This window comes from Vidua chalybeata, chromosome 13, assembly GCF_026979565.1.
Source record: "Vidua chalybeata isolate OUT-0048 chromosome 13, bVidCha1 merged haplotype, whole genome shotgun sequence".
Taxonomy (NCBI): Eukaryota; Metazoa; Chordata; class Aves; order Passeriformes; family Viduidae; genus Vidua; species Vidua chalybeata.
The window spans coordinates 3,191,788-3,218,092 of record NC_071542.1 but is presented as its reverse complement, the minus strand read 5'-3'; the positions used below and the strand labels follow the sequence as shown (position 1 = coordinate 3,218,092).

The 26,305-nt window shown below is 46.6% G+C and overlaps 1 protein-coding gene across 2 annotated transcripts in view; it reads left to right on the top strand.

Annotated features, from left to right (window-relative positions):
- CSNK1G1 (casein kinase 1 gamma 1) overlaps nucleotides 1-26,305 on the top strand; it is a 101,262-nt gene that overhangs the window by 53,694 nt on the left and 21,263 nt on the right. For both annotated transcript variants that reach the window (XM_053954771.1, XM_053954772.1), the window contains exons 6-8: nucleotides 17,156-17,307; nucleotides 22,967-23,201; nucleotides 25,519-25,604. In XM_053954771.1, coding sequence (XP_053810746.1) covers nucleotides 17,156-17,307; nucleotides 22,967-23,201; nucleotides 25,519-25,604 — 473 coding nt within the window. The remainder of the gene's footprint in view (nucleotides 1-17,155; nucleotides 17,308-22,966; nucleotides 23,202-25,518; nucleotides 25,605-26,305) is intronic.

Here is a 26,305-nt window from a genome sequence, read left to right as displayed (position 1 = left end):
TTTTCCCTGAATGGACCCAGCTTCCATTTGCAGAGGATGTCTGATGGACATCCAGAAATACTTTGGTAATAATACAGTACCAAAATACTAAGTTAAACTTCCTGCTGGAGTTCTGTTGGTTCTTGTGATTTCTGGGATACCCCAGCCCACATGTCTTGTGACACATGAGTGAATCCCAGTCTGCTTTTTCTACACTACTTGGCCTCCTTCCACTCTTTAAATATGTTATTACAGAATTATAAAACTGATCAAAATTTGAAGGAATGGCTTTATTTTGGTCAGATTAAGAATTTTTAGGTTTTCCCCTGTTCCTAAAGAATTTAAGCTTTCCATCCTGCAATACTTACCCACTCAGAGCATTCATGGAATGGTTTGGGTTGGGAGGGACATTAAAGCCCATCTCATTTCACCCCCTGCCATGGGCAGGGACACCTCCCACTAGCCCAGGTTGCTCCAAGACCCGTCCAGCCTGGCCTTGGATGCTTCCAGGGATGAGGCAGCCACAGCTTCTCTGGGCACCCTGTGCCAGGGCCTCACCACCCTCATGGGGAGGAATTCCTTCCTAATTCCTTCCTAGTCTTGAATCTGCTGTCTTGGAGCATTTGTCAAGGGACTGTTGAGAAGGCTCCTGACTCTATTTCTCTCTCTGTGGTCCCATGGGTGTCACTCTGATGAGCTTTTGGGTGCCTTTAGAAGTTCTTGTGCTGCAGTTTTGCTAAAACTGTTGGAAATTGGCCATGACTTGAGTGGAGGATGTGAACTACAATTCTGGTCTCACTATGAAACCTGGAATCTGAGCAAAACAAATTTTGGTGGAGTCAAGCTGACAGGAGCAGGGAGGCTTGACTTGGGAGGAGTGTTTGGCTGGAAAAACAGATAAATAAGTGCCAATGTTGGGGTAACAGAGAAGTTTGTTCTCAGTGACATTGCTAGTGCCAGGCTCCCCGTCATGGTCCTTGCTCTGGAGCTGCTCAAACAGCCAGGCTTGAACTTCCAGTAGGGATGTCTGGTTACGTGGAATTGTCCTACACTTGCCAAACGAAGACTAGAAGTGTCCGAACACATGGTGTGCATGACTCAGAGAGAGCAACAGTAGCGTTGCATGTGACATTCTGCTCAATAAATTAGCCAATTAATCCTGCCAAATGACGTGTCTGGCTGCAGCTCCCACTGTTAGCTGAAGGAGGGAGAGCAGAGGGAGCCTGGTTGTGACACCATGGGAGCCACCTCGGCAGCTCAGTGGCCGCGTTCAACTGCGTTTGCAGCCAGATGGTCCCAGTGAGCTCTGAGATATCAGAACCATCATCACCTGCAGCTTTGGGAGAAAAATGGGGTATTTTTACCTAATAAGAAGAGTTTTAATGGTGATTTCCTTCTTGGATGTTCAGGATAAACATTTTTAAATGTGTTACTCTTGGGCAGTAGTCAGAGGAAAACTTAGGCTGGAATGGACTGACCTACTTGGCCAATGCCTGAAGGACATATGTGGGTATCAATAACCTACTTCACTTGACATCATCAAAAACTAGTGAGAATAGTCTCTTTTTTTCCTTTTTCTAAGCTATTCAGTCACGCTTTGCATTTCCCTTGGTGCAGTTGGACAGAGTAGCAGATAGCCCAGTAACTCAGAAGCTAAATCCTGAGATGAGCTTCAATGTGAGATGTTTCCACATGAACAGAGGATATGATAACTGCTGTTCCTTAGCAGTGACTCTGTAGCTCCCTGTGCCACGTGCTCCATCAGCTTCCATGTTCCAAGACTTTCTGACAGGGCACTGAAGTTGCATCTGTTCCCTCCCAGCAGCACCAGTTTCTCTGCCTGTCACGTGGCTTGGATGAGAATTCCTAGTCAGCTTGGATTAGCAAAGGAGCAGACTGGATTTTATGTGTCTCAGACATCTTAAGATGCTTCACACTAGATTAAGTGATGGAGCAGGGAGAAGTTTGTCAAAGGGATCTAAACTGTAGGAATATGGCTCTTCTTGGTGCTTCTCAGAACTGCTCAGTACTGGTGGATGGATCCAGTGGATTCAGAGAAAGTCCTGAGTCAGGAGTAACCAACTAACAGAATCACAGAATGACAGAATAATGAGGTTGGAAGAGACCTCTAAGATCATCAAGTCCAACCTATGCCCTAACACCTCAACTAGACTACAGCACCAAGTGCCATGTCCAGTCTTTTTTTAAACACATCCAGAGATGGTGATTACATCACCTCCCTGGGAAGACAATTCCAGTACTTTATTATTCTTTTGGTGAAATTTTTTTTCATAATACCCAACCTATGCCTCCCCTGATGTAGCTTGAGACAGTGACCTCTTGTTCTGTCAGTGCTGCCCGGTGGAAGAGACCGACCCCCACCTGACTACAGCCTCCCTTCAGGAAGTTGTAGAGAGCAATAAGGTCACCTCTGAGCCTCCTCTTCTCCAGGCTAAACAACCCCAGCTCCTTCAAACATTGCTCACAGGGCTTGTGTTCCAAGCCCCTCACCAGCCTCGTTGCCTCCTCTGGATGCGCTCAAGCATCTCAACGTCCTTCCCAAACTGAAGGGCCCAGAACTGGACACAGCACTTGAGGTGTGCCATCACCAGTGCCGAGTACAGGGGAAGAATGACCTCCCTGCTCCTGCTGGCCACACAGTTCCTAATGCAGGCCAGGATTCCATTGGCCTTCTTGGCCACCAAGGCACACTGCTGGCTCATATCCAGTCAACTGTCGACCAGCACCCCCAGGTCCCTTTCCGCCTGAACACTGTCCAGCCACACTGTCCCCAGCTTCTAACATTGTAGGGGATTTTTGTGGCCAAAATGTAGAACTCAGCACTTAGACTTATTTAAACTTCATGCTGTTGGACTCTGCCCATCCATCCAACCGATCTGAGTCTCTCTGCAGAACCCTCCTTCCTTCCAGTAGATCAACGCAAGCTTCCAGCTTTGTGTCAAACAGATGTGTCTGATGTGCTGCTTTGGATATTTGATGCTGTCTCTGTTGTTTTAGTGCCTCCTTGTTTTAGGGAAGCTAACAGCTCCCTTGTAATTCCCTTCCTCTAACTGGAGGAATGTTTGTGCAGAGAAATGGATTTTCATGATTCTTCCTTGAACATTTCTCCCCGCAGAAGTCGAGCAAGGCCCTGCTGCACAGTGACCATCTGCTAGCTTCTTCCTTCTCACTGTGGAATTAAATATCTAATAACCTAAAATAGTGTCTGAGCATTTTACCTTCATGTGAGCAGCAAAACAAAACAGCAAAGCATGGGCATGGAGTCAGAGACCTGATGGTCAATCCATAGGGTGTCTCAGGAAAGGACATCTTTCCTTTAGGAAATATAATTCATTTAGGTTTTAGGTAGTCTGGGATATGATCCATTTGCTCACCAAGGTAATTGAAGTAGTTTTAATCATCTCTGTGCAAACTAGTTGCATTGCTCCCATCAGTCCTCTAATGCCAGTGTTGTACTGAACTGTTTAATGATTGGTTTTTGTCCTAAAAGCCACATTGCTCCAGCATCCTGATTGGAGTCAGGATCATTCAAGTCTCCAACATGTTTCTGGTACTGGATAAATCAATTGAGCATGTCATTTGTCCTCTGTACTTGAAGTTTGTGGAATAAACTGAGTTAATTGTCCATGGTCAAACAGTCCCAGCTCCTGGAATGGTTTAACTTCCTGGGCAGTTATGAAAGGACAAAGCTTTGGCTTTGCTTGAACTGCCCCCTGCAGAGCCAGCAGCATCCCAGGACCCTCCTGCTTGGTTTGGGATGAGTAAAAGCAACTGCTTTTCCCATGGCTTGCAGGAGTCCTGCAGCAGCTGGGTCCTGCTGGAGACACACCATGGTCTCAGCTATTCCATTGGCTGTGTCCTATGGGCTCTGTTTGCCTGTGGATAACAGAAATGGTCTTTTTGTTTTGCAGCTGATTCCAGATTAGAAGAATCTAATCTTCTTTTCAGGAGCTGCTGGAGCAAGTCCAGAGGAGGGCACAGAAATGTTTCAGGGACTGGACCCCTCTGCTCTGGAGCCAGGCTGGGAGAGCTGGGGGTGCTCACCTGGACAAGAGAAGGCTCCAGGAAGACCTCCGAGCCCCTGCCAGGGCCTGAAGGGGCTCCAGGAGAGCTGGAGAGGATTTGATACAAGGGCCTGGAGGGACAGGACAAAGAGAAATGGTTTCTCATTGCCAGAGAGCAGGGTTAGATGGGATATTGGGAAGAAATTCTTGGCAGTGAGGGTGGTGAGGCCCTGGCACAGGTTGCTGCATCCCTGGAAGTGTGTAAGGCCAGGTTGGATGTGGCTTGGAGCAACCTGGTCTAGTGGAAGGTGTCCCTGCCCATGAGGGGGTAAAATGAGATGGACTTTAATGTGCCTTCCAACCCAAACTATTCTGAGATTTGTTACCACATTTCAGAGCACCTCTGGCATCTCTCCCTGTTGAGGCCATATGGAATGCCTTCCCTGTAAGCATCACCTTTGGAAGGTAAAATGGAGCACTACGTGCTTCCACGTTTCTTCTGGCTGCATGGAGCTGATGCTCAAGTTTCCACATAGTGACAGCTTCTGCCTGTGCACATCGTGTGCAGAAGTCATGCATTTTTGATTCAGTAGTAGTTTATTTTTATATCAGCTGGCAGATGAGTCACACCTTCCCCCACCCCTCACAGTCCCACCTTGGCACATGTGATTCATGCAGACACGTGGCACCGTGCATTGAGTTCTGTGCCATGACTCTGTAGCCAGTGGTCATTCCCAGCATGGGCAGGTAGCACTGGCAAGTGGATGTGGGACATCACAAGCCTCCACAGTGGCGTGGTGGGAAGCAGAAGTGGAGTCTGATACGCTGGAGAATCCCAGGAAACCGAGATCTCTGCTGTCCCCAGCCCACGCAGTGGATGAGTCACAGTGTAGGAGCAAAACGTTCTGAGTCAGGGAGGGGTATGTCAGTACATATAGAATATTGACGGATTCTGTGGTTTTGTTTTAATTCCTGCTCTGTAAACAAGTTCACCTCTAATGAAGTATGGAGTCTGTGTGTTTACTTTGGGATCTCTCTGTGTTGCACAACTCTCCAGAGCGAAGCAGTCTGTTTACTTGTCAGGAGGTAGGACTGAGGGAAATTAAGGTGTTATAAATAACTAATCTTTTGCATAGTCTAGTCAATATTTGCATATATATTCCTCAGTGTGGCTGAGCTGTCTGCTATCAATGGTGCTTATGGAGTTCTCCTGTTGGGTTTGCTTGTGTTGAGCACCTTTTTCTGTGTTGCTCTTGCTTTACCCACACGCACTTTGTATGTATCGGTGTGCTTTATGAAGAAATTTTTTCCATGCCAGTTGCACAATGCTGTCATTCACATGGCAATTATGGGTCATTTTGATAAAGCTCGTTATAGGATGGATGTAAACAAGTCGCCGTGGTGGAGCTGCCAACACCACAATTTTATGTGGAGGTCATTGTGCACAACTCTCTTCCCCAAGGGAGCAGGAGTAACTCCAGGCCATGTGAGGGTGGGTTAGTGCAAGTGGTCCCCACCCTTGTTTAATTAAGAAGTGGGAACATACCCATTAACAGTGGCCACAATCACTATAATCTTCAGAATTCCCACTCATATTTGCCACCTGGATGGAAACATTGCTGTGGCCAGGAGCTGAGTCAGATCACCCCTCAGGAGGGGGCTGGTTTTTTGAGGGGATGGAGCTGCTGGGTGGGGATGATCAAAAAATCAGAGTGGTTTGGATTGGAACGGACCTTAAAGCTCATCTTTTGGCCATATGGGCACACCTTCCACTAGACCAGCTTGCTCAGAACTCTGTCCAACCTGGCCTTGAACACTTCCAAGGATTGCCCTATGCACCCCAAAGTCACTTTGGACTTGTGTGGAGCAACACATGGCTGTCACCTGAGGTATTTTGTGTGCTACTTATTGTATGGGTTTGTTCATACCTGTCACACTACAGTGCTCTGGATGAGCACTGCAGCCTCCTCCTTTGAAATACTGGAAATATTTTATATTGCCAGTGTTCAGTGACTGTAAGTGTTAAATAAGTGGCTCATCTGTGCAAGGTGATACAAAACTTTCATCTCTTTAAAAGGAAACAGCTTTGGGACACATCTCATGTCAGTCATTCCCCAGCTCAGATGCCTGCAGTAGACCTGACGGTTTTTCGATGTTGGGTTCATTTTCTACCAGCGATGAAAAACATCTCCATTCTCAAATCCTGCACAGAAATGTGCCCTTGGCCAGAGGTGGGAGATATTAAACAATGGAGATACAGTTTCATTCTACTGAAGATGTTTTTTTTAGGCAAAAATTGGAGACCCTAACGCTGAGCTGCATATTAAGGAATGGTGATCAGCAGCTTCATTGTGAAATCAGGGTAGTCCAAGGAGCTTGAACTTGAGGGATCCTGGACTTCCGAGCTTTTGAATTGCAGAATGAAATGTAGTGGATTACTGTAAAGTGCTCAGTTAGACTCTGCTGCTTTCAGAGCTGGCTTGCTGTTGATCTCCAGAGAATTATGTTTCACTATTTAAAAATACATGGCTTTTCTTTCATGTGGCCATTCCCTTGTTGGGAGGGACTTCCTGAATGTGCACATTTCAGCATCTCAGCATCAGAAGTTTTGACTTCCTTGGGCTAAATTTAGGTTTTGTCAATTGGAAGGTATCAGATGCTTTTAAAGCAAGGCCATTAATATTTGAAGATTAAGGCAGTTTCCTTTTTATGTTCCGAAAAGTCCTCGTGCATCTCATACTCTTCCGGTATTTGTGGCAGTAATCACAAATCAAACACCAGTGACTCCAGGCAGCACGTGAAGGGGAGCAGCAGGATGCTGGGAAGCTGGAAAATGCCTTTCCTGGAGACAATTTTCCTTGAAGCCTGACATGGCCATAAACCTGTAGCATCTGGACTCATCCAGGTCATCCCAGATGCCTCACTGGGTTCTTCTCATGGTCAGCAATGTCCACTGAGAGCAGGTTGTGGGCTGTGGGATGTGCTTCTGCTCTGGGGATCCAGCAGGACTCAAGGAGACATTTAATCATCATTAAGGTCTCTGTGCTGCTTCTGGTACCTTCTAGCAGACCCTGAGCTGAAATATGCCTTGCTGGCTATCAGCCCAGGTTGTGCTTGGAAACTGGAGTTCCTCAGCCATTAGAGTGGGGAGGTGAAGACCACAGAACCACAGACTGGTTTGGTTTGGGAGGGACCTTAATGCTCATCTCATTCCATTCCCTGCCATGGGCAGGGACACCTTCCACTATCCCAGGCTGCTCCAAGCCCTGTCCAGCCTGGACTTGAAAACTTCCAGGGATGGGGAGTCCACATGATACATGATGCTTGAAGATAATAAACTTTGGAATTTATATTTACATGGAATGAAAAGCCCAGTTTGGCAGTGAGGGCCAGGATAATTAATAAGGATTAGGAGCTGGTTGGCTGTTCTGCTTGTCTCCTTTTCCTATCCCTTCTATGAACATTCTTCAAGCCATGGGGATGCTGCACTTAAAAATTAATTGAGATCTAATGCTACAAAATTAGTTTTGAGGGGGGCTGCTGTGTCAGGTGTTGAGCACTGCCTTGATGCAAACAAAGCTCTTTCTCCTTTGGAAGGTTGGTGCCAGATTTAGTGGGATCCCTTCCAACACAGCAGAGGCGTGCTACACACACTGGAGATTTCTAAGGTGAAACACTGAGCTGTGCCAGGGAAGTCCTGTTATGGAGGGCTGCCCACCTCCCAGACAGGCTTTCCAATGGGTTTAGAATTTGTGTTCTGGAGCTGTGCCCTGCCTGCTATTGAACAACCTCCTCTCATTGCTAAAAGATAAGCCACAGGCTCTGCCTGAGTGTGATGGGTCAGGCTGGAGTTCTGAAGTTTTGCAATAATTTTTCTGTCTGAAAGTTCCTACCTGCTCCTACTCGACTCTCTTAGGGTGAAACAGAGATGATATCTGGAGGTAGGATCTGTTTTAGCACTTCTGAACTTCTGTTTGGCAGCAGGTTCTCCTGCGATTAGAGGGAGTGAGAGGTTTTCCCTTAGGCTGAAAGGACCGTGTGGTTAACACTTTCCTACTCTTGTGAAAAATTGCTTTTTCCCTCCAATCCTGCAGTAGTGATGGGACAGATGGATGCCAATCTCTTGGTTTGTTGTGGAGAGTTTACGTGCATCTGATTCTTTTCCATCACTTTCTACTTTGGTGCTGCTGCAGGGGCAAACCTGCAAAAATCCACCCTCCCAGTGGGACCAGTATGAGTACTGGGAGCCCAAGCTGCACCCACAGCTTTGCAGGAAGATCCCAGCACAGCTCTGGGGTGACACATAGGGATGTGCTGCCAGAAATGGCACCAGATTGTCCCACCACAGTCTGGTGGGAATCTGGCCTTCAGCTGCCTGAGCAAAGCTGAGCATCATCTTCCTCCTGAGCACCCAACATACGTGTCCAATACCACTGTCTTCTTTGTCCAGCTGGATCTGACCCCCATCTGCCATCCCAGTTAAAAATGCTGTTGGATCCACGACAAATCCTGCCTGTTATATGCCACTTTGACCTTATGTTGCTGTGCTGTCCTGGTGATACTGACTGTGGCCACTGCTCAGTGCTGTGGCTGCAGCTGAGCCACAGCTCAGGCTGGCAGACCCTCCCTGCGTTGTCATCGTGGAAGTGTCACCCCTGTGTGCAGCTGGGGAGGAAGCAGGGAAAAGCTCTGCCTCCAGCCAACAGTCTCCTATGGAGATGAGCTGAGGAAGAGCAGGAGCCACTGGGGACTTGGTGTGATCAAACCAAAATGGTTCTCTGGGCAGCAGAGGAGCAATTCAGCACAAGCAATTTGTTTTTGCGGCTTTCGTGGCATTTTTCATCTGCCCAGAAGTAGCTTCTTCACTGGCACTGCTTCTGGAGATAAATTTGAGTGCTGCTGAGTAACCAAGAGTTCTTGTTGTTGATTTTTCTTGAGATTATACCTGTAATGTTGTTAACACACATCACTTCATGTGCATAACATGTTGCTGAGGGGCAGTTCTGATCTCTGCTCCCTGTGACCAGGAACACCACCTGAGGGAATAGTTGGGGGTGTATTAGGGAGGTTTAGGTTGGATATTGGGAAAAGGTTCTTCCTCAGAGGGTGTCAGGCACTGAACAGGCTCCCCAGGGAATGATCACGGCCCCAGGGCTGCCACAGCTCAGGGAGTGTTTGGACAATGCTCTCAGGCACGGGGTGGCATTGTTGGGGTGTCTGTGCAGGAAGAGAAGTTGGACTTGTTGGTCCTTGTAAGTCCCAATGCAGGATATTCCATGATTCTATGAACTTGTTCTCAAAAAAAAAAAAAAAAAAATTACCAAGGGACCCATGATTTCATCTCAACTTAACTCTCTCTCAGCAGGTAGGACTGAGCAATTGCCCAGCAGAGGAAAACCGATCAGGAGCAACTTCCAATTGCTCCTTGGAATTTTTTTTTTTTTTGGGTTTTTGTGGGTGTTCTTAAGCAGCAGAACCCAGTTGGCCACACAGATGCGTTCTGGCAGAAATCACACGGCTATGCGACCTGCAGTGGAGCAGAATCACGGAATTGTTTAGGCTGGAAAAGAATCCATCTCAAACCATCAAGTCCAACCATACCCCAGCACTGACAAGGCCATCATGACTCCCTGTTCTCAAGTGCCACATACACATGGCTCTTAAATTCCTCCAGGAATTCTATTGAGTGGTTCCACCACTGCCCTGGGCAGCTGTTCCAATGGTTTTCTTTCATCTTTGTCCTTGTATTGCAGGTGTGTAGGAAAAGGTAATTAGGATAGAACTTAAGCTAGAACTTTTTTGGGTGTTTTAAAACAACTTTTCTAAAATTATTTACTGATTTTTTTCCTTCTTTTAAGATGTTGTTCTATGTGCCAGCTGTCATCCTTACTGGAGCAAGACGTGTTGAATATAAAATCCGACAGTGGAGATTTGAATGCAGCCATTTCCCCCAAGCCCTAGAAATCTGAATTCAGTCTCAGAAACATGCCAAAAAAGGAATTTATTGTGCTGTGCTTTATTCTTTTGTGTTTGTCAAGAGCAGAAACAATTTCACTTGACTAATTTAATTGTTAGAGCTAAAAAACTGCCTGTGAATGGCTGTTTCTGGGTAAATTTCCCAGATTTTGAAAGTTTTCCTGCATTTGACCTTACCAGATAGGCCTGATTCTCCTCCCAAACTTTTTTTATCTTTATGAATGCAAATATGAATGTCTCCTTGGTACCCCCCTCCTCAAGTGCTTCTTGCTTTGTGGATGTGAAGAGTTGTTTAATTAAGAGAAACCATGATGTCAGGAAACCAGCTTGTACCACTCAAGGAAGATGAAATGCCACCCTGTTCTAATAACACAGCGATCCTGAGATTTGTTTTTCTGCAGTTGAGTAAAAATCAAGTTGTTTGGATTTTTACCAGCATCAAGAACAAATATGTTCTTCCTTCTGTCCTTCCCCGGTCTGTTTTTCTATTCCTTTTCCTGTACCTTTTCTTTTTGTAGATCCAAATACTACCAAAATGAAACAAAACACAGCAGGGTTTAAATACATCCTGCATATCCTGAGATAAGCTGGAGTGAGGCTGGAGTCTTGGAGTCCACATGGAACTCTCTGGAGATGACAGTCATCTCCTCACAGCTCATTCACAACTATTACATGCTTAGTGTTGTCTCTTCCCATGAAAAGCTCAGCTTTCTCTGCCATTATCAGGGGAGAAGGTGTTGATCCAATACCTTCCTGTGTCTTTCCCATCCCTGGAAGTGTTCCAGGCCAGGCTGGATGGGTCTTGGAGCAGCCTGGTCTACTGGAAGATGTCCCTGCCTGTGGCAGCTTTGAGGTCCTTTCCAGCTTCTGATGTTCTCCTTTGAGTTATTTCCTCTTGAGTTCAGAGAGTGTTTGAGCTGCACCTTTTCCACGTCCAAGGCCAGGAGTAGGGCCGTGCTCTGCCTCCCCTCCTCCTCACCCACCGATGGGCTAAAGCAGAAAGCCCTTTTGCAGAAATTCCTGCTAAGCAGTGGTGCAAGGAGCATTCAGCATTTGCTAGGAGAAGTGATTTATTGCCCAGACAAAGCAGGGAAAAGACGCTATGAAAAGCTGGCAGCAGAGTGGAGTGTCTGGAGCAGCTGGAGCAAACGGAGCAGGAGGATTTTCAGGGACAGGAGATGTGCGAGGACAGGTCTGGCTGCTCTTCACCTTGTTCAGGTGAGTGAGAAAGAACTAAAGGTAAATTGTGGGCTCTCAAACCACAGCATCAGAGCTCAAGAGAGCAAGGAAACTATTCAGGAGCATTACAGGCTGGAGGCACTCATAGCCTGGTGGTGCTCTCTGTGGATCACCTTTGGAGCTGCCATAGGGCCGGCTGTCCTCTGGCTCCTCCAACTCCACTTCTCCATGTGGATGTTTCTGTGTGTGGTTGTTAGATCAGATCCCTGTTTTTAGGTTCTTTCCCTAATCTTATGCCAGTTCAAGGTTTGTGAAGCCTAGGAGTGGTTGGTGAGATTGTGGCAGACCTTTTCCACCACCTCTTTTTCCACCTGGAGGTGAGTTGGTGCTGGAGTCACAAATTTCATTTTGTGCTTGTTTACCTTCCCATCTCAACTGCTGTTTCTCAAACAAGAGAAAACACTCAACCACCCAAAATCTCTGTTCTTCCTTAAGCTCCTCCAGGAAAGAATGAAGGTGAAGGACTGTGTTATAAAGCTGTACTTTGAAGGAAGATATCTTTGAAAGGCATCCAATCAAATATATAAAAGACCCTTAGGACAAGGTTATTACCAGTAATAAGCCGAATCTCAACTTTTCTCCCATCTTTCTAATTTTGAAGCAGACTATTCCAAAATTTGAAGGGCAGGATGAGTCTTTTTACTTGCAGCTCACAGAAATAACCTGTTAACTAACGTGCTCAGGTAGATTTACATGGGACATGTTTGAACAGGTTAAAAGCTGAGAGCTTGGCCCAGTCAATGTTGATCACAAATCTTCTCTGTCAGCCAGGACTTTATTCCGATTTGAAAATTAAGAGAAGGGTAGATCCTCATTAGTGTAATCAGCTTAAATGGGTTGACTACTCTAAAGCAATTTGTTTAATTTGTTTGGAACATGTTTAATTTTAGCTATAGATATTCAGCCCTCTCACAGTTGCTATTTATAGTGTTCATCGTGTAATTTTGTGTTCTGTGATTTGTAAAAATAAACTTTCTGCTCTGAATGAGAATTTTGCGACAATCTACGGCCCATTCATCAGAGCTTCTTTAAAACCACGCAGAACTTTCTGTGCACTGATGCTTCTGGTGTGTGTCTGCATCTCTTTCAGTGAGAAAGAGTTCTTGCTGCCCACACAGAGCATGGGTTTGCATCAAGCATCAGCCTTTTGCTGGGCCTTGGATTCCTCCCCGCTCTGGGTGTGGAATTTGGGGCTCTTCAGGAGTGTCTCCCCTCTGTAACAGAGCTCAGTGTCAAAACCTGCATGAGGAGAGGGTCTGAATTCTTCTTTAATTCTTGATATTGAAGACATCAGCGTCTCTATTTGTCTACACCTCATAGAAGGGCAGTGGAAAACAGCTCCCCATGGGAGCAAAAACCACGGGTGGTTCACAAACTACTAATATTGATCACAAGCTCTGGATGTTTCTTGGTGATTTGCTGTTGCACTTGGCCTTCCATTGACGTAGATGCCACGTGCAGCTTCCTGCACTTGCTCCCTCCTTCCTCCTTGGCTGTATTTTACTTGCTGTTGATGAAGTTTATTCATAGCCTCTCGTGATGCTCACGCAGAGCTTCAGGCCAGGTGCTCTTCTGGAGCAGGTGGGTTCTGCTTCCTGTGCCCTCCATGCAGGGCAGGTGCTGCAAACTCTGATTTCCCTCGGGCGTACCCTTAGATTGGTATCTCTTCCCATCGCCAGTTCATAACCAGTCCTGGAAATGGCTTTGGAATGTCTGTGTGCCTGACCTAATGTGATTTTTTGGAGTAAGTTGGATGTTTGAGAAGTTTTGTGGCCATTAGTCATGCTGAAAAACATATGGCAGCAAGATAACATTACTCAAATCATCCAGGGCACTTGATCTTGTGATGGAAGTTTCTGAAAGGTGTTGCTCCGGGTGTTAATCTGGCTTGGATGAAGCTCTCTGGAAGAGCAGTGATCCTGCTCTTTGTTACTGTTCCCATTCTTGTGCTCAAGCTCAAGCCAAGTGTTTTTTGGGTTGATCCAACATATTGCTCTGCCACAGAGCATGAGGAAGGATGGGAAAGTCCCTTTTGGTGGCAGCCCAGGAGCAGTGAGAGTTTAGCATCCACAGAAAGCCAAGGCCAATCTCAAGAGTGTGGGGGAATCAAAGTCTTGAGTTTTTGGCTTTGATGTCTGCATTTGCTCTCATTCCAGCAGTGATGCTATAATCTACAAAATGCTTTGCTAGGTTTTCGCTGTGCTCAGCTTGAATTTCTTCTAAGACATCACTCTGCTGAAATAGCAGAATTTGCCTGTGGATTCCAGTGCAGCAATCAGTCTGTGTTTATTGGGGTGATAAACTTCCTGTGAGAGTGAGGGTGGAGTGGGCCCTTTTCCATGTAGCTGAGCCAAATCACTCAGCAGTGAGACCAAAGCCGCTAAGCAAATTGAGATGATTTCTGCTTGCAGCAGTCTCTGCTGTAATAAACTGGTTTTCTTCCAAAGGAGAACCTGCACAGATCATGCCTCTGTTTTCTTCCCTTAGTGTATTGCTCTTGTTTGATACCATGGAGAAATTCCTGGTTCTGATGTGATTTCATGCATTAATTGCATTAAACAGATCATGGTTTGTGCTTCAAGTGTTGAGTTGTACCTTTGAATCCTCAGTATAAGACTCTGCTCTGCTGGTGGCTTTTCATCCCAGTCTCCGAATTCAGAGCTGCTCACCTACATGACACCGTGGTTTTGTGTGACCTTTCCAGTCCTCTCCCAATGCGATTACTTTCCATTAAAAACCTCAACTCCAACTGCCCAGGCAAAAAAGTCTTTTTTCTTCCATCAATCTCTTTAGTTGGCAACATCCTTCTTAAGTATTTACGGATTTGCTGGTGATATTTATGGAGTTCCTGTGGTTCACTGTGACAATGGACTCAGCATCAGGACACAATGCTTTTCACTGAAATAGAACCAAGCTACATCATAAATTATACAGATAGGCTGTGACAAAATCAAATTTTATGCAGATTTTGTTAGGCTGACCCTTTTTACTGTTCAGAATGGCTCTGGAGCTGCCTGTATCTCAAGTTTCATCCAGTTTTATCTGCCAACACACCCTTTAATGTGTACATCAAGTTCATCTTTCGAGCTTTTCCTCTTCCCAAAAAGATGGTGAATGTTGAGTTGAGTTTGAGTGAGCTGAGGATGTGTTATGCCAAGTCCCTCCCAACTTTATTTCCATAAGCAGTCTGGAGCTGAGGATCCTTAGTGTGGGCTGGGAGCTCCACAGGGCTCATCAGTGATGCTCCTTTGGATCCAGGATACAGCAGTGCAGCCTGGCTCTGGAATTCAGAGAGATGTTACAGCAGCTTTATCCTGGCAGAGGCAAGAGGCAAGTCCTTGACTGCAGCGCTGGCAGTCAGAGAAAACCCTCAGGGAAAAATCGAATCCTAAAAATACACCTGAAGCCAATGACGTCTCCTGTATTCTGACATTTAGGATGCTTTATGTTCTTCACTAAGGCCTCACTTTGTCAGAGCTCCCACAGAAAGCAGAGCTTTCCTGAGGGTTAGAGACAAAGAGGGTATGCCAAGCTCTGGGCTGTAAGCTCTGAGTAGGTAAAACTGAAGGAATTGGGATCCCAGAGTGCACTAAGTAGTGTTGCTTCCTTCCCTACATGAAATCTCCACCCTTTGGGTCTTGCTGGGTCTTATGCCCTGTAGGAAATTCATTTTAATTGCAATGCTTGCCCCTTACCAAGTGAGGCTGTAAATTAAATGTTCTCATATTCCCCTGATCTGTAAATGGGCTCCTTCACCTTCTTTAAGAGCCTTTCTGCAATTTTATTCTCCTGCATACCATAGTTAGCAGAGTCCTAAGCCTAATTCCTTCCTCAGTTCCACTATTTGAGACTTGTAGAAATTGTGGTAGAGGTACTCGTTGTCTGTCTGTATCTAGAATCTGTAATGGGCTCAGGTTTAAACTTTGCATAAAATATTCTGTTACTCTCTTATTCTCTATTATTATTCTATTATTCTCTAAAAAATAGAGATGCTTATCTTGGTGTTAGAGGTGACTTTGGAGGTAAGTCCTCATCAGACTTTACTAAAAACCCAGTGGCTCACCGTGAGTCACTTCAAGAGCTGTTGAAATTATTCCAGCCTTCAGCACTAAGCTGATGACATTAAATTGCCATTTGTGTTGATTTGGGGATATTTGAAATCATCTTGGAGCTGTCTGGATCATATCCTATCATTGTTTGGCTTTCTGAATTGCTTCTCCATCAAACCATCCTGTGTTCCCAGAGGATTTAATGACTGTTACTAAAGCATGGAGCTCTGTTAGGAGCAGCAGCCTCCCAAACCCAGGTTGGGTCAGTGTTTTACATGGGACACAAAACACTGGTTAGACAGGGAATTCCTGCAATACTCTATAATATCCCATTAATGCATCCTGATGACAGATTCCCTGAGCATGTGAATTAATGAGATTAAAACCCTCCTCGGGTAATCTTTGTCAAACTGCATTCTGTTCGTTTGGAGCAGAACTTGGGAGCACAAGTTCTGTGATATTTACAGTTTAGTGATCTCAGTGCTGCATTTGTTATGTTGTTGGCAGGTTGCAGAGTTCCCAGTGCCATTGGGTGGATTAGCAGGGCTTCCCTAAATCTGGAATAGGACATGCACTTGTTGTGTGGCTGACATGCTCTCCAGCCTGAAATGTTTCACTGAGCACCTCAGAGAGCCAACACCAAACTGTGCACTTAATTAGTCAAGTATTTTGCTATATCTAACAATGCAAATCCAGGTGTCTGCCTGCACTTGTTTAAAACATGCCATAAAATCAGTAATCAATGTGCTTTCAGGTTCCATGCACTGTAATTTGTGGATCTCTGGGAAAAAACAGCAGTGCTCCCCATGCTCAGCCTTTACACTGAATAGCAGGACACTGTATCTTTGGGCAGTCAAGCAAATATTTTGTTTTGACATAAGACAAAGCCCTATATTTCAAAACAAAACCTTTCTGTTCTGGTTTAGAGTTCTTATGATGTGTAGACTGGAAATACATAGACATTTAAACATGTTACCCAGCTTGGTGCTGATGCTGGGACGCCGAGTGCTGGTGCAGGTGCTGATTAGCAAAATGAGCAGTTGGGTCTGCACTAAATTCCTTCTGTATGGGCTGCTGTGTTTTCCTTTTTGACTCAAAGGTAATTCCAGGAGTGCTCTCTCTGAGTCTTCCAACATCAAGGCTGGTTTTTCTCCTTTCCTTCTGATGCCTTTCAAAAAGCTGATCCACCCAAAAATCCCCTGCCAGCTGAGTATCAACACTGTACTCCCACAGAGCAGTCTGTTGGGTGAGAAGATGGGCTCTGGCTCCTACCAGTTCAATGTTGATAGCTGTGTGTATGCATATATGCTAATGACCATGATAACCTATTTTTGTGTGGTCATTGGTCAAAATTTAAAACTTTTCCTTATTTCAAAGGAAAAGGTTTTTTTCCTTTTTACTGAGTGTAAACTTTGCTTAAGGTTGTGCTGAAAATCAAGGGCTGGGTGCTATTTTGGTGACAAAGCAGCCCTTTTTTGGCCATGCTTCATTTTCTCCAAGGACTGTCATCTTCCTAAGTGCTCCAACAAGTGCTAGCCCACATCTGGGTCTGTTCTCTGTCTGGTTTTTAGTGGAACACAGGGAACTCCATGTCTCATTCCCTAAATCCAAGCCTTTAAGCTGCCAAAGCTTGATGCTTTAAGGTGGATTTGTTAATTGCTCTGAAATCCCATTTGTCTGTGCCAAGGTGTAGCTGAGCAGAACCTGCACTGGTTTGGCCTTTGGTTCAGTCACAGTTTGTGCTGGAACTTATTTCCTTGCTGGGCAGCATCAGATAGAATACTCAAGAAGTGACAATAAAACTGCCTAACAAAAGGTGTGCACACAGAGGGAGGGGAATTAACTTTGTCCCATTGACTGATTCCAGTTCTTTTCCTGTTCTTCCAGCTGAAGGGCTCCCCCAGGTGTATTACTTCGGACCATGTGGAAAGTACAACGCAATGGTGTTGGAGCTGCTTGGTCCCAGCTTGGAAGATCTGTTTGACCTCTGTGACAGGACCTTCACTCTGAAGACGGTGTTAATGATTGCCATTCAGCTGGTGAGTGATGGCAGGGCCCTGCCCTGGGGTGTCCTTGGGTGTCCATCCATCCTAGGGTCAGCACAGTGCAAGGTTCAGGGCTGAGAGAATCTTCTTCCATCACAGAATCACCAGGTGGTTTGAGTTGGAAGGAGCCTTCAAAGATCTAATCCCACCCTCCCTGCCATGGGCAGGGACACCTTCCACTATCCCAGATTGCTCCAGGCCCTGTCCAACCTGGCCTTGAACATTTCTAGGCATGGGGCAGCCACAGCTTCTCTGGGAAACCTGTGCCAGGGCCCCATCACCCTCACATTCTTCCCAATATCCCATCTAACCCTGTGTTCTGGCAGCAGGAAGCAATTTCCCCTTGTCCTGTCGCTCCAGTCCCTTGTCCAAGGTCCCTCTCCATCTTATAAAAGAAATTTTCTCAGGGGTGAGAAGGACTCTTGCCTATGAAGGGAAGGTTGGATTATGCTTATGAGAAACTGGCTCCCTGCACAGCAGAACCAGTGAAGCTGGATTCCTATGGACTTGCGTCCCACGTCCCCTACACGCCCCGGCACCTGCCCCAGCTCCCTCCCTCTTTTTGGACATCCCAGGAACATCTCATTTCTCACCCGCTCCGTGGGACACACAGAGCACAGCACCCTCCCACACTCCTTCCAGTTCTGCTGGTTTGGTGCTACTGGGCTGCCCATAGACTGAAACCTCACGGGGCAATGGGAGCTGAGCCCTCCTTAGCTTAGCCGAAATACCAGCATTGGAGAGCTCTGCCTCTGTCAAATTTGGTCCAAAATTTGGTCAATCAAATGGGTTTAAATTACTGCCACTTGGCATATAATAGTTCTATGGGCAACATCACAGAGCCTTTAATGTACCTGAAAAGGAAAGGAAGTCAGGCTGGAAGGGATCCAGGCTTGGATTTGAGTTTGTGTTAAAAATGAACAACATGGAAGCTGAACATACTGAATGTGGTGCGGAAACTTCCACAAGTCAGTGGGGCCAGCCAGTCAGTTTGGCTTTTTTGGTTTTCATATTGGTTTGCAGATTCCCAAGTACCTAAATATCTGCAGATAGCCAGATTTTGCATGGCTGGACCTTGGAATCACCCAGATACTCCACAGCAGACTTGGGATTGTATATTCACATTAATAGCTCTGTGGATAGAAGCATGGTAGGGAAGAGGAGATGTAAGGGATGAGGAACGCAGTCCTTTCCAGATAAACTGAAGTTTGACACAGCAGAATCTCAAATGGAAAACTGAGATCAGAACTGCAGAAGTTTGAACAGCACCTGCCTGGTACTGAGGCCTCCCACAGCAGAGCAGTCAAGTTCTCTTGGTTTTGAGTGTTTCTTTATCAATGGAAAACCAATTTATAGTATTGACTTGGATTAAATCAAATGGCAGCAGATGGCAAAGCCTCAGATACAGCTTGTGTGACCTTTGCAGGGAAAAAATAAATATGTAAATTCATTCCCAAGGGACTGCTGGGGAAATCAAGACTCACAGCCATGGCTGCTGCCTTTTGCCGAGTCCCAGGGCTGCAGCTCAGCTCTGGGCTTGGATGTTCTTCTTGTGATCTTGTGGCCAGGCTACAGCTCACCGGGGCACTTGTCCCAAGTGGAAAACACGTGCTGAGGCTGATGCAGGGGGACAGCAAAAGCAGTTGGAAATGGAGGAGCTGATGTTCTCTCAAAGGATCAGGTGCTCCTCTGGCCATGGGGAGATGTTGTAGGGCCTTTTCAGTCTCCTCAGGGAGGTTACATGAGTTGTCACCTTGGAGTGTGCACATCTAAGGGGACAGATCAGACATCCTCAGGTGTGCCTCATCACCTGACCCTGGGAGAAGTGTTTGCCAAAGGGGCTGGCACTAACTGCTCAAATGAAATGAAAATGCTCTGCTGTAGCCACAAGGCTTTAGGGAAAATTGTCTTTCTCCCACACCAAATGGTCGCAGTTACTGTGTTATGCTCCAGTGTGAGACACATGAGAAAGGAAAGCTGGACTCTCAGATTCCTTGGGTTCACATCCATGAATTACGTTTTGTTCCTGCTTCTGATTGGCCAAGTCTGCTTAAGCTGCTGTAATTCTAACTGTGGGCACTTGTCCCCTGATCTTTCTCCTCATACTTAGGATGATCCCCTTGTCTGTAGGAGCATCCAGTCCCGTGGTCAATTTTTAACCAGAGACATCTTGGAAAAATATTTTTTAATAGGTATTTCTGCTTGGCTGGTGTGAATGAGCTTGACAGGTTGCAGCATCTCAGGACTGGGGTGGATCCTCTACAGATGTTAGAAGAAAAAGGAGTTTCTCTAGGAAAAACAGGGGCAGTGTCTCTTAGGAAGTGCCATGTGGGATTACAGAAGAATTCAAACATAGTTTTACATCAGGAAGGCTTTCCTGGCTGAGGGCAAGAGAGACTGGATAAAAATGAGTCTTCAAGAAAGGCAGCGTGCTTGGGAATTCTTCAGGCTCTAACTGCTTCCTCCATACTCCACATGCAGCTGAAGACATCCAGTAGCTCGGATCCAGTGGGTGAAGCTCCTGAACAAAGCCAAGCTTAGCAATTAAAATGTGGTCACTATGTCAGTCCCCACAGCCCATAAATCGGGGGAGAATGTTTTTTTTCAGGCTTCTGTTTTTCACTCCTGGCCAGGCCCAACCTGTACAAAGCTCACTGTACAGCTTTGTGACAGCTCACTGACACAACAAGCTCTGTTGTGTCACCAGGCACTGGAAAAATACTCTGGATGTGATCTGGATCAAGTTGTGGCAAGATGTTTTTCTACCAGTGACCGTCAAAATTGCCTTTGAACAAGATTAATTTCATCCTCTGCTGATCTGATCTATATTTAAGCAGATGATGTGTGGAAGAAGGGCTCAAATTTATCAGGAAGGTCTAGAGATGGAGCTGCTGTCAAGATCAGTCTCTTAAGACTTACCTTTCTGGCATAAGAGGGTTTGTTACACTGGCTTCCTTGGCAGGAGGAAGGCAAATGAAAGCAGGGGTTTCTTTGGCACCTGCTAAATGTCACAATATCCTCTCATTTCTCCACCACAGCACAGGAGTCCTGCTGTGTGCCAAGGGATTCTCCCCCCTCCTAAAGGTTTCTCTGACATCTGAAATGGAAATTTATGGCTCCAAGCATGCACTCAGCCAGCCGTGGCCATGGAAATCCCTCTCTAATTCACAGTCTTCCATCTACCCTAGTGCTTGCTGTTTTTCCAGTGTTAGAGCAATTCCAAGTTAGTCCCAGTTCCTCGAGTGGTTTCTCTGCCCCTAAAAGAAGGAATTCAGAGTGTTTGAGCCTGTAGTTCAAACCCAAAAGAGTGGGCACTGCACCTCTGCATCCAGCACATTTCTGGAGTGGGAGCACCACTTCCCCTCTCCTTCAGCCACGCGATGGGGCTGATGCCGAGATTGTGCTGCAGCACTGCTGCTCGTGTGTGCTCAGGCAGAGTCTGGAATCTGCATCTCCCAATGCAGCCCAGACACTCCACATCACAGCAGCCACCAGCAGGGAGAGTGTCTTGTCAGGGTGAATAAAGCATGGAAGCTACTCCAAGAAACATCTTTTTGACTCGGGGAGTGTCTTTCAGCTGCCATGGCTGAGCAAAGCTCTCCAGCATGAAGCGTCCAGGCAGGTGGAAGTAAAGAAGGAATATGAAAGACCCCACAGCAGCTGTGTGTGTGTGTGGTGGAAGCAAAAAAGGCAGGTGGGAGGAAAAAAGGCAGGAAAATAAGTATCCTTGATTGCTGCTGGAACATATTGGCTCACCTGATACCTCAGCTGTCCAGGTTGTTGTCCTGCCTGCTGCAACTTGCCGAGAGTTTCTAAAGAGAAAAAAAATAGGTCCTTTTCAGGCTCTGTAATTGCTGTTGGGATTTCAACAACTGAGCTGCTTTGGTAGCAGGAACAAATCAAATGAGCCAGTCAGGCTCCACTTGGAAGCTTGTTATGTGTGGAGAGGCAAGGAAACTCTTTGTTCCACTTTCAAGGGTTGCATCTTCATTTGAATTGCCTCCCAACGTGGCTTTTTGTCTCGCGACCTACTGCTGTGTCCTGTAGGTGATTCAAAGTGTGAAGAATGACTGAAGAGCATCTGCTCTGCTCTGCACCAGCCTGTAATTGATTAGAAATAATGGCTGTTAGCCGTGAAACCCATTTTCTCGGCACATTGGAATCAATCACTGCATTGAGGGGAGGGAGCGGCAGCACGTGCTGTTCCCTTCTTTGAAGAGTCTTGGAGCAAATTCTGTTTTTTAAGCCTGATTCACCTGCAGCCAGTTTTTTCCTGTCTGCTGCCCTCCCTGTACAGCTGTTTATTTTATAAGGAGAGCTGTCCCCTCCTGCCTGCTACTTCTTTCCGCGAGGTGGAATTGCAGCAGATTTTCCTTTAAAATAGGGTGCATGGTAAGGGCCTGGGAGTCCACATCCATGTGGACTTTTAAAACTAGGTGTGGGTCCAAGATCTGTAAAGAGAAAGAGTAGTCTGGATCTGCCAACTGGGAACATGTCTGGATTCAGTGAGAAATGAAGGAGCAGTCAGGGTTTGCCAGCCCAACAGAGTGAGCAGGGGGTTGGAAGGACTGGCAGGGGGTCCCTGCTGCTTGGCTGGGGGAGAGCTGGCTCAGTGACCCAGAGGCTCCAGCCTGCAGAGCTTTCCCAGCAGGATCCACCCAGTGGGGGTGGCCAGCTGGTGGCCATCACCCTGGATATCCCCCGGCGTTCTGGCACTGTGCTGTCCCTTGCAGCGGTGTGGCAGTGACCTCTGGGGACTGAGGCTTGTTAGTGCAAAGCTGGGAGTTGGTGGAACTTTGCAGAGCTTTCGTAGCATTGCTGGCCCACAAATATCTGGGTCAATTCCAGCAGCCTTTCCAAAGAAGCATCTTGTTTAAGGCACTGTGCCCTTTGGCATGCAGGGCAGCTGTGACCAGGACAGCCATAAATGGGGGTTCACGTGTATTAATTTGAAACATATAAAGGCAATTGAAGGTAATAAATGAAATTAAATTGAGAATTATTTCCCATTGGAATCATCTCCTAAGTTCAGGACCCAAAGGAGAACTGCTTGACAATACACCTGCAATATGTTTGTTTTCAAAAGTAATTTTAATTACGATCTTCTGAATAAGGTGTGTTGTTAGAGGTGCTCCATCACCTCAGAAGTGGGGTTCCTGCCCTTTCACCTTCCCATTCAGTCAAACTTCCAGAAAAACATTAGTCAAAAGCTGAAAAATATTCCAGCTATTCCTAGTTGACAGCAATGAGATTAATTATTATTTTAGTCAGCTTTGAAGATTGTAAAGCTTCTGCCTGCCCAAAAATCCCCCTCCATGAAGAATCTGGCATGTCTAAGACAGCATATGGGTCGAGGGAGGAAGGTGGTAAGACACAGAGCAACAGGGGAAGGAGGTGGGCAAGGGAAGAGCTCTTGGTAACCGGTTTAGTATGTTTGAAATCAAAACAAAAAGGCTGCTGCAGCTCCCCGTGGCATCCTGCCAAGAGCTGCATCCCAGTGGTAGCGCCTCAGAAGCAGCCTTTGCCATTTCCGTGGGAATAAAGCAGGGAGCACAGCATGATAGCCTTGGAAAGGAGGGGATGACACATTGCTCTTCCAGCTCTGCTGGGAGCCGGAGCTCTGCTCACAAGTAACGTTTCCCTCCTTTTGCAGATCTCTCGGATGGAGTACGTGCATTCCAAGAACCTCATCTACCGGGATGTCAAGCCGGAGAACTTCCTCATTGGCCGGCAGGGCAATAAGAAGGAGCACGTCATCCACATCATAGACTTTGGATTGGCCAAGGAGTACATTGACCCAGAAACCAAAAAACACATTCCCTACAGGGAGCACAAGAGTCTCACTGGAACAGCGAGATACATGTCCATCAACACACACCTTGGCAAAGGTTTGTCTGCATGGAGGGAGCTTACAGAGTGTCCTTTAGGCTGGAGGAGCTCTCTAAGGGCATTGAGTCCAACAGTTGACCAGCACTGCCGTGTTCACCTCTAAACCACGTCCCCAAATGCCACACTCACATATCTTTTGAACACTTCCCAGCCTGGTGACTCCACCACTGCCCTGGGCAGCCTGTTCAATCCTTGACAGCCGTTTCAGTGAATTATTTTCTCTAATATCCAACCTAAACCTTCCCCGGTGTTGCTTGAGGCTGTTTCCTCTTGTCCTTTGTTCCTCTGTCCTTTGTTCCCTGGGAGCAGAGCCCAATTCCACCTCCCCGGCTTCCCTCTCCTGTCAGGATTTGTGCAGAGCCAGAAGGTCCCCCCTGAGCCTCCTTTTCTCCAGGCTGGGCCTCCCCAGCTCCTTCAGCTGCTCCTGGTGCTCTAGCTCCTTCCCTAGCTGCAGTCCCTTCCCTGGACACATTCCAGCTTGCCATTTGAATCCTGCAGATCTCCCATAGCATCTTGGCTCAGCTCTCTTGCGCCCCTGAAGCTATTTGTGAACCTCCCAATGCCGTTTACAGTTGTATGCCTTTTTTTTTTTCTCCCTTCTTCTGAGGAATTGAGCCAGCTGAAATGTTGGAAGCCTCATAATTACAGTTTTTATTAGGAACTAAATACAACTGGGAGCAGCCCTGCACTGATAAAAGACAAGCAGGCAGGCGGTGATTGCTGCACTGGATGATAGACAAATAGATTTTTACAGCACAGCACTGTCCCAATGCCTTCCAGTTCCAGGTGTTAGAGTTGGATGTTCCCTGACCTAGTAATCGGTTAGAGAAAATGAATTATTTAAATAACTTTAAACCTGGCTTTCATCTCCTCTCCTCGCTGCTTTCTTTCCTACCAGAAGATTACATTTCTGTGGCTGAAAGGCAAAAAATAACTTATTAAATGTTTATATTCTCTTAAATCCATACAAGCAGTGAGATAATGGAATATTCTCCAGGAGGCCTCCTAGCATGTTGGCTCCCACTTGGAGAGCTCACTGTCTTTGGGGAGTAAGGAGGGATGAGCCTGGTTTCTAATTTTGGAAAGTGAAGAGTCAGGCAGGGATGGAGGAATGGGAGGGTGCAGTGGGAGCAGGCTGGGAAGCTGCTGGTGCAGGCAATGTGGAGAGAAGATGTGTTTGTGTTTGAAGTGCACCGTGTGCCTTCCTTAGGACCCATTTCCCACAGGATTTCAACTCCCACCTAGGCTCATGCAGGGGAAGGGTCCAAATCAGTTCTGGGGATGTATTTGAGGGGGCTGTCCCTGCCCAGAGGGGTTGTGAGGAGCTGATGCTTCCCTGGTGAGACCAGCCCAGGTGGAATCAATCCTTTCATCTTTCAAACTCAGGAGTCTGACTGCCATTTTTTGGAGAGACAAGTGCACTCAACCATCTTCTTGGAAGTCCATCTGTATCACTGCACTAAATTAGCCATGGCATCCTTTTTTCCCCTTTTTATCAGGATAACTGCAGGAACTGTAGTTTCAGTTCCCTTCTCCCAAGTGTTCCCACTCCCAGCATCTCCTGCAGTGGCTGCAGTGTCATGGGCTGGATCTGCTCTGGATCATGGGTCATCTTGTTTGGAGCAAGTGGGGTTCAGAGGAGAGAAGGATGCACAAAATGAGTCCACGAGCTCAGTGAATCCTAGAGTGCAGCTCAGCCCAGCCCAGTGTTGCCTCCACATCTGTTATTCTCTTCTATCCTCCCCTGGGATTTTGGCTGCTGTTTTAGGATATTTTTCCTTTGGCTCCATGCCCCTTTTCCCCCCCTTCATATATAATTACAACAGCTGCATGTGGCAGCAGCAGCAAGTGTTCCATGGCACTGGAAGGAGCTATTTTTGATCTGCTCTGATGAGCAGCAGAGGAAATTGGGAAAGGGTTGGCACTGTGCAAGGGTAGATCCCTGCAGCTTGTTGTGAGTATCCCATTCCCATTTAGTCCAGAGGAAATGATCCAGCACCACATGGCACCATTGACACTGGCAGGTCGGAGAAGGATTGAGGCACTGCTTTATTCCTCTGAAATTATGAGTTGTCCGTTCCACCTCAGGCTGGGTGTGTGTTTTGCAGTTCCCATGTTACCTCATGGCTTCTGGCTGATTTTACACATTTTCTGGCTTTCTGAAACAGCTTCTGGTCTTACACAAGATCTGAGCCGCAGACACAGTGAGTGAACGTCCCTGTGGTACCTTTATCTCAGGTACAAGTGTGGCTGCTGCTGAGATCTCACAGCCATTTCTGCTTCTGCAGCAATAATTTGTCATCTCTTCTCTTTTAGAGCAAAGTCGTCGAGACGACTTAGAAGCCCTTGGCCATATGTTCATGTATTTCCTCCGAGGCAGCCTGCCCTGGCAAGGATTGAAGGTAGGTTCGAGCTTTAGGTTTTGTCCTTTAAAACTTCGGCTAGTCTCTACCCAGAGAATCTGCTGGGGAAACACTGGCAAAATCCAGCCAGAAATGCTGTCCTCTCCTTTGTGTCCTTGCAGCCTAACACTGAGGCATTAAGTTTATCTGCAGGAAAGATTTTAAGGTAGAAATACATTACCTGGCACTTCAGGTTGCCAAATTGTGTACAATTTTGGAGAGAAGGTTGAACAGAGAGACAGAGACAGCAGTGAGAGAGCTGTGATTGGAAGCTGCCCCGAACTGGAGTGTGACTGGGACACAGTGATTGTTTATGAAATTCCAGCTACAGCAACACAATCCCCCAGCTGCATCTGTGATCCGTGTTTATAATGTAGTAGTTTGATGGGTTTAGATGCACAGATGGACTTCAGCTTGAAAAACTGGTTTTCTGGCACAAGTATTGGACTTGGCTTCCCTCCAGAGACACTGGACACTCAGTGCTGGGGAGTTTATGAGATGCTGTGTACAATGTGGAGAGCTGCAAGAAATTGAGTTGCCGACTGCCACCAACATCCATCAGCTGAGCTAACAAGGAGTAAGTCATTTGCTGGCTCCAGAGCTGTTGGAAGCTGCATCTTCACTTCTCCATCACCTCCCTGATGATTAAGCTACTGTGTTCAGCTTTGGCACTGAAGGGAGTGAAGGGACTGATCAGGTTA